The sequence below is a fragment of the Oncorhynchus masou genome, unplaced genomic scaffold (assembly GCF_036934945.1).
Source record: "Oncorhynchus masou masou isolate Uvic2021 unplaced genomic scaffold, UVic_Omas_1.1 unplaced_scaffold_2261, whole genome shotgun sequence".
Taxonomy (NCBI): Eukaryota; Metazoa; Chordata; class Actinopteri; order Salmoniformes; family Salmonidae; genus Oncorhynchus; species Oncorhynchus masou.
The window spans coordinates 67592-76264 of NW_027016840.1; the positions used below are offsets into that span (position 1 = coordinate 67592).

The following is an 8673-nucleotide window of genomic DNA, read 5'->3' on the forward strand; positions in this document are numbered from 1 at the left end:
AATATTTTTTATCATATTGTCACAAGCAGCAGCAGAAGCAGGCGGGGGCTGTAGTAGCGGATGAAGAGATGAGATGGAGGGATGGAGAGATGCGGGAGAGAGCAGAACAGCAGGTGGAGACTGAGCACACCAGCCTAGCACCGAGACTAAAACCGACCCCACAGAACATAGCCTAGCTACTTGCGGTTAAAAAAATATAGAAGCTGCAGACAAATGTAAACACGAAGAGTTGAAAGACATGGATCGAGTCGTGTCATCAAGAACGGCCCTGTGTAACAGAGGGAGAAAGACGGCGTCTGTGTCGCGTCGCTCAGAGGTCGCGGTGACGTCTGTGATCTTCCATCGCTGGGTCTGTCAGCGCACAGAGTAATTCCTCCGTCACCTGGTAGTATGCAGGGTGTGGAGGGGACTAAAAACGCACTCATTTGGAACTAGATAGCATCGGTTTAGGAAACAATCGTTAAAGTGGCAGGTTAGTGACGGTTTTGTTTCAGTCAGTAGGTTACATACATATTAATGCTCATTGTTTTAATCTGGGGGGGGGGAACTATCTCGGTTTGAGGTGAGATGTGTCATCTGTGTTGATTATCTGTTGATGCGATGTGACAGGAGTTGTTTTGGTAGACGTGGGCCTGCAGACATAGAATACACTATGTTTGATGTATGTAGGCCTATGAATTACCAATTAATAAGTAATAAAATAGTAATATTTAAAGTATCTTTAATTTGTTTATTTTTTATTATATGGCTCTATTCTATTCTCTGTAATGCACATTTAATTGGGATGTGGAAAAGAATTGCCTGTAACAAGGGGTCAGTCTGTTAGGCTGTGTGTTCGACCTGTGTACGATATGTGCATTGCAGCAGGCATCCTGTGCTTGTTCATAGCCATGTAAAATAATTCATATAAGTGAATAGGTGCCTCCGTCATCGTCATTACTTCTTGTTGTCGGTCAATTAAAGTCCCCTGATGATAGAAGGGCCTCAACAGGAACATGATCAGCGAATGTGAGTCATGTATGAATGTCTACAGCAGAAGCATCGTCCGTCGCATGGCAAATATGTGCCAGATATTCCCTCACCCACACAGACAGACATACAGACAGATTAAGCCCTGGACAGAGTAGGACAGAGATGGCCTGATATAATCCTGCTGCTTCCATTTCTGTCTTCTATTCACCCCATTCCTCTACATTAATTCCCTCCCCCCCTCCTCCCTCTCTTGTTCTAATATTAGCCAGCTATGGTTGACCCATCTGAGCCAGAGGACCAGACCAAGGGGAAGCAGATGGATGCCTTGCCGGTGGCCTCTGCACCCACCAGACTACCAGACCAGGCCTCTGCACCCACCAGACTACCAGACCAGGCCTCTGCACCCACCAGACTACCAGACCAGGCCTCTGCACCCACCAGACTACCAGACCAGGCCTCTGCACCCACCAGACTACCAGACCAGGCCTCTGCACCCACCAGACTACCAGACCAGGCCTCTGCACCCACCAGACTACCAGACCAGGCCTCTGCACCCACCAGACTACCAGACCAGGCCTCTGCACCCACCAGACTACCAGACCAGGCCTCTGCACCCACCAGACTACCAGACCAGGCCTCTGCACCCACCAGACTACCAGACCAGGCCTCTGCACCCACCAGACTACCAGACCAGGCCTCTGCACCCACCAGACTACCAGACCAGGCCTCTGCACCCACCAGACTACCAGACCAAGCCTCTGCACCAACCAGACTACCAGACCAGGCCTCTGCACCCACCAGATTACCAGACCAGGCTGATGGGAAAGCAACAGAGGAGGGCGAGGGTGTGGGTGGCAATGATGCAGAGACCACACCCATACACTCTGCTGGGCTGGGGGAGAGGATGGTAGCTCCTCCCCCTGTTGCACAGGAGGCCAGTCCTCCCAGTCCAAACACCCAGCCCCAGCTTCAGGGCCCTCCGGACAGGCAGCCTCCCAGTCCACACACCCAGCCCCAGCTTCAGGGCCCTCCAGACTTCCAGCCTCCCAGTCCACACACCCAGCCCCAGCTTCAGGGCCCTCCGGACCTGCAGCTTCATTCTCCAAGCCCTCCAGACTTCCAGCCTCCCAGTCCAAACACCCAGCCCCAGCTTCAGGGCCCTCCGGACAGGCAACTTCATTCTCCAAGCCCTCCAGACTTCCAGCCTCCCAGTCCACACACCCAGCTTCAGGGCCCTCCAGACTTCCAGCCTCCCAGTCCACACACCCAGCTTCAGGGCCCTCCAGACTTCCAGCCTCCCAGTCCACACCCAGCCCCAGCTTCAGGGCCCTCCGGACAGGCAGCTTCAGATTCCTCACCTTGCCCCTCCAGACTTCCAGCCTTCCACTCCACATACCCAACTACAGAGCCCTCAGGTCAGTCTGGAGGCAGCAACCCCCCTGTCGAACAGCAGCCAAGCTCTGAACCCTCTACCTCAAGACCTCCAGCCTCCAAGCAGCGACCCAGAGCCCAGAGAACCATGTCCCAAGCTGCACCTGGACCTATATAACTTCGACACCCCGGTGGCAGAGGGAAGCCGTTATGTCCTGACCAGCCCCCGCTCCTTGGAGGCCTGCGCCCGCTGCGGGGTCAAGCCCGTGGAGATCTTGTCGCGCCCGTTGTCAGACTTCGCCCGTGAGGCCCCGGGACGGTCCATGCGCGTGGCGACGGGCATGTTTGAGGTGTATGAGAAGGACAGGCACGCCAAGCTGAGAGCATGCCGGGAGGAGAGAGAGAGGATCATACGGGAAGATAAGAGGAGAATCCTTCAGGCTGCAGTCAACGGACATTCTGCATCATCAACAGAGGAACAGCACACATCCAGCTTAACTCCGCTATCTAAACCAGGCCCTGTGGCCTCTAGTCCTACTAAATCTAAACCTTCCCCCAGTAGTACAGGACAGACCTCTAGAGCTGCTTCTACAACACCAGGTCCAAGCATTAATAAAACTAGTACAAATCTTCTAGCTAAAAGTAGCTCTCTGCAGTCTTCTAAGACCAGCTCATTCAGCTCTGCGTCCTCATCATCTAAAGGTCTGGACTGTGGTTTTGGTTCTGCTAAACATCCTAAATCCTCAGAACTAACCAAGGCGCCCCGCCCTGTCTCAGGTCCACCTCCAGTGGTCAGAAAGATCCCCAGCAGCAGCACCACCATGCCGAAAGCCTCCAACACCTTCCCCAGATCAGCCTCCAAACCTTCCTCTTTCCCCAGAACAACCACCTCCATGACATCCACCATCTTCAAGAGTTCCGTGCAGAGCCCAGTCACCCCGACTACAGCAGCCCTCAATGGCATCACAGGGGGTCTAGGAGGGCCGTTCCCTCACCACAACGGCCACCCTGTGTCCACTCCAAAGGGCAGAGGGAAGAGCCACTCCCTTGAGTCCCTACAAAGGAGGATGGATACAATCTCCACCTCTACCAACACCTCCACCACCACCTGCACCTCCTCTGGAGAGGAGTCCGGCGCCTCCTCCTCCTACAGCTGGGATGGACCCAGAGACCCCTGGGCCAAGTCCTCCTCCCCCCGTGCCCGCACCCTGGCCACCTTCAACTCCTTGATGGGGAGGAGCCTTAGCCTTGGGGACCTCAGCCACTCCCTCCAGACCACCCAGAAGGTGGAGCGTATCGTCAAGGAGGTGCGGCGTCGTGGGCTGAAGGCGGTTCCGGAGCGGGACAGGAAGATCGCTGCTCTGATGCTGGCTCGGTACCAGGAGGAGGACATCATGAGCCAGACGCGCTACGTGGCTCACCTGCAGTGGGACAGCGAGAAGCGCCTGGGGGACCTGCAGCGGGAGCGGGAGGACCGGGAGAAGCAACGGGCGGTGCTGCAGTGCCAGCGGGCGTGGCAGTCGCAGGTGTCCCACCGCCAGCGTCGGCTCAGCCAGCAGGAGAGAGAGTCGTCGGCCGCTAAGCTGCGTCAGGTGGCGGAGAGTGAGGAGCGGTGGAGGGAGCTGGCAGAGCTGCAAGAGCGCAGTCGGCAGCAGAGGCTCCAGCAGGCTGCCAGGGAGGAGAAACAGAAGAAGGAACAGCAGGAGCAGAACCTCAAGGCTCTAGAGGAGGACAGGGCTGCAGTGCTGGAGCAGGAGCAGCTACTCCTCAAGGAGAAACTTACCATTGCTGAGCTGAAGAAGCAGGAGAAGGAGCACCAGGCCCACGAGGAGCGCCGGGGACTGAACAGGGCCGAGAGGAGGCGCCACGCAGCCCTGATCAGGGAGATTGCCCGGAGAGAGGAGGAGGAGCGGGAGGATGCACGGAAGGCTGCTGAGGAGAAGCTGAGCCGTTCCCTGGAGAACTATGAACAGATCGTAGAGAGGAGAGACAAGGAGCTGAAGGAGAAGGCTAAGAGGGAGGAGCAGCAGATTCAGAAGGCAAGGAGGTCTGCGGAGAAGAGGGAGAAACAGCAGCAACAGCAGGTGGAGGCCCGGGCCAAGGAAGCAGAGAGACGGGCCCAGCAGGCAGCTTTGGTGGCAGAGGAGAGGGCCAAGGAGAAATCCCAGAGAGCAGTACAGAGCAGGCAGGAGAAGGAGAGACTACAACGACTCAACAGACAGCGTGTGGAAGGGGAAGAGCTAGCCAGGAGGATGGAGCTCCTCCAGTCCATCGAGAGGAAGCTGGAGAAGAGTGAGCAGATCTTCAGGGAGAAGAGAGCCGTGCTGGAGAGCGCTCGCTCTACCGCCCGTGCCTCCTTCCACGTACGGGACCGGGTCAGGGAGGAGACCAACATGAGGACCTTTGATAAGATGGATCTAGAGGCCCAGTTCCAGTTCAAAGCCAGCCTGGATGACAAGTGATGAGGCACACCTTCATGCTACTGGTGAACTACTGGTTACTGGTTACTACTGGTTACTACTAGTTAATACCCTGGACTACTGGTGAACTACTGGTTCCTGGTAACTACTGGTTACTACTAGTTAATACCCTGGACTACTGGTAACTACTGGTTACTACACTGGACTACTGGTTACTACCCTGGACTACTGGTTCCTGGTAACTACTGACTAGCCTGGACTTCTGCTTCCCGGTAACTACTGACTACCCTGGACTACTGGTAACTACTGGATACTACCCTGGACTACTGGTTCCTGGTAACTACTGACTACCCTGGACTACTGGTAACTACTGGTTACTACCCTGGACTACTGGTAACTACTGGATACTACCCTGGACTACTGGTTCCTGGTAACTACTGACTACCCTGGACTACTGGTAACTACTGGTTACTAACCGGGCCTACTGGTTCCTGGTAACTACTGACTACCCTGCACTATTGGTAACTACTGGTTACTACCCTGGACTACTGGTTCCTGGTAACTATTGACTACCCTGGACTACTGGTAACTACTGGTAACTACTGGTTACTACCCAGGACTACTGGTTCCTGGTAACTACTGACTACCCTGGACTACTGGTAACTACTGGTTACTACCCTGGACTACTGGTTACTACCCAGGACTACTGGTTCCTGGTAACTACTGACTACCCTCGAATACTGGTAACTACTGGTTACCACCCGAGACTACTGGTTCCTGGTAACTACTGACTACCCTGGACTACTGGTTCCTGGTAACTACTGACTACCCTGGACTACTGGTAACTACTGGTTACTACCTGGGACTACTAGTTACTGGTAACTACTGGTTACTACCCTGGACTACTTGTAACTACTGGTTACTACCCCGGACTGCTGGTTAGTGGTAACTACTGACTACCCTGGACTACTGGTAACTACTGGTTACTACCCTGGACTACTGGTTCCTGGTAACTACTGACTACCCTGGACTACTGGTAACTACTGGTTACTACCCGGGACTACTGGTTCCTGGTAACTACTGACTACCCTGGACTACTGGTAACTACTGGTTACTACCCGGGTCTACTGGTTTCTGGTAACAACTGACTACCCTGGACTACTGGTTCCTGGTAACTACTGACTACCCTGGACTACTGGTAACTACTGGTTACTACCCGGGACTACAGGTTAGTGGTAACTACTGACTACCCTGGACTACTGGTAACTACTGGTTACTACCCTGGACTACTGGTTCCTGGTATTTACTGACTACCCTGGATTACTGGTAACTACTGGTTACTACCCGGGACTACTGGTTAGTGGTAACCACTGACTACCCTGGACTACTGGTAACTGCTGGATACTACCCGGGACTACTGGTTAGTGGTAACTACTGACTACCCTGGACTACTGGTAACTACCCGGGACTACTGGTTAGTGGTAACTACTGACTATCCTGGACTACTGGTAACTACTGGTTACTACCCTGGACTACTGGTTCCTGGTAACTACTGACTACCCTGGACTACTGGTAACTACTGGTTACTACCAGGGACTACTGGTTCCTGGTAATTACTGACTAGCCTGGACTACTGGTATCTACTGGTTACTAGTTACTGCTGTTAACTACTGGTTACTACCCTGGATTACTGGTTACTACTGGTTACCATGTGCTTGGCTATAGCCTGGGTTGGACAGGTTACTTTGTAAATGTAATTCGTTACAGTTGCTAGCTACCTGTGCAAAATCAACTTTTGGATTCCCCAAACCCAGTAACGTAATCTGATTCTTTATGGATTACTTTTCCCTTAAGAGGCATTAGAAGAGGTCTAAAAGGATCCATCCAACAATTTTTGGTGTGTCATCATACTGCTCTCTGATTGGTGGTCATCATTTGGTGTGTCATCATACTGCTCTCTGATTGGTGGTCATCATTTGGTGTGTCATCATAGTGCTCTCTGATTGGTGGTCATCATTTGGTGTGTCATCATAGTGCTCTCTGATTGGTGGTCATCATTTGGTGTATCATCATAATGGTGTCTGATTGGTGGTCATCATTTGGTGTGTCATCATAGTGCTCTCTGATTGGTGGTCATCATTTGGTGTATCATCATAATGGTGTCTGATTGGTGGTCATCATTTGGTGTGTCATCATAGTGCTCTCTGATTGGTGGTCATCATTTGGTGTCATCATCTGATTGGTGGTCATCATTTGGTGTGTGCTCTCTGATTGGTGGTCATCATTTGGTGTGTCATCATAGTGCTCTCTGATTGGTGGTCATCATTTGGTGTGTCATCATAGTGCTCTCTGATTGGTGGTCATCATTTGGTGTGTCATCATAGTGCTCTCTGATTGGTGGATTGGTGTGTCATCATATTTGGTGGTCATTTGGTGTGTCATCATAATGCTCTCTGATTGGTGGTCATCATTTGGTGTGTCATCATAGTGCTCTCTGATTGGTGGTCATCATTTGGTGTGTCATCATAGTGCTCTCTGATTGGTGGTCATCATTTGGTGTGTCATCATAGTGCTCTCTGATTGGTGGTCATCATTTGGTGTGTCATCATAGTGCTCTCTGATTGGTGGTCATCATTTGGTGTGTCATCATAGTGCTCTCTGATTGGTGGTCATCATTTGGTGTGTCATCATAGTGCTCTCTGATTGGTGGTCATCATTTGGTGTGTCATCATAGTGCTCTCTGATTGGTGGTCATCATTTGGTGTGTCATCATAGTGCTCTCTGATTGGTGGTCATCATTTGGTGTGTCATCATAGTGCTCTCTGATTGGTGGTCATCATTTGGTGTGTCATCATAGTGCTCTCTGATTGGTGGTCATCATTTGGTGTGTCATCATAATGCTGTCTGATTGGTGGTCATCATTTGGTGTGTCATCATAGTGCTCTCTGATTGGTGGTCATCATTTGGTGTGTCATCATAGTGCTCTCTGATTGGTGGTCATCATTTGGTGTGTCATCATATGCTCTCTGATTGGTGTCATCATTTGGTGTCATCATAGTGCTCTCATCATTTGGTGTGTCATCATAGTGCTCTCTGATTGGTGGTCATCATTTGGTGTGTCATCATAATGGTGTCTGATTGGTGGTCATCATTTGGTGTGTCATCATAGTGCTCTCTGATTGGTGTCATCATTTGGTGTGTCATATAGTGTCTGATTGGTGGTCATCATTTGGTGTGTCATCATAGTGCTCTCTGATTGGTGGTCATCATTTGGTGTGTCATCATAGTGCTCTCTGATTGGTGGTCATCATTTGGTGTGTCATATCAATTTGGTGCTCTCTGATTGGTGGTCATCATTTGGTGTGTCATCATAATGCTTCTGATTGGTGGTCATCATTTGGTGTCATCATAGTGCTCTCTGATTGGTGGTCATCATTTGGTGTGTCATCATAGTGCTCTCTGATTGGTGGTCATCATTTGGTGTGTCATCATAGTGTGTCTGATTGGTGGTCATCATTTGGTGTGTCATCATAGTCTCTGATTGGTGGTCATCATTTGGTGTGTCATCATAGTGCTCTCTGATTGGTGGTCATCATTGGTGTGTCATCATAGTGCTCTCTGATTGGTGGTCATCATTTGGTGTGTCATCATAGTGCTCTCTGATTGGTGGTCATCATTTGGTGTGTCATCATAGTGCTCTCTGATTGGTGGTCATCATTTGGTGTGTCATCATAATGGTGGTCTGATTGGTGGTCATCATTTGGTGTGTCATCATAGTGCTCTCTGATTGGTGGTCATCATTTGGTGTGTCATCATAGTGCTCTCTGATTGGTGGTCATCATTTGGTGTGTCATCATAGTGCTCTCTGATTGGTGGTCATCATTTGGTGTGTCATCATAGTGCTCTCTGA

The 8673-nt window shown here is 51.2% G+C and overlaps 1 protein-coding gene across 1 annotated transcript; it reads left to right on the forward strand.

Moving 5' to 3' along the window:
* The first annotated feature begins 381 nt into the window (after positions 1–381).
* ccdc177 (coiled-coil domain containing 177) lies at positions 382–5113 on the forward strand. The gene is made up of 3 exons (XM_064965043.1): positions 382–472; positions 1238–2142; positions 2198–5113. The coding sequence occupies exons 2-3, from the start codon at positions 1244–1246 to the stop codon at positions 4803–4805; spliced, it is 3507 nt and encodes a 1168-aa protein (XP_064821115.1). The 5' UTR covers positions 382–472; positions 1238–1243; the 3' UTR covers positions 4806–5113.
* The last annotated feature ends 3560 nt before the right edge of the window (positions 5114–8673 follow it).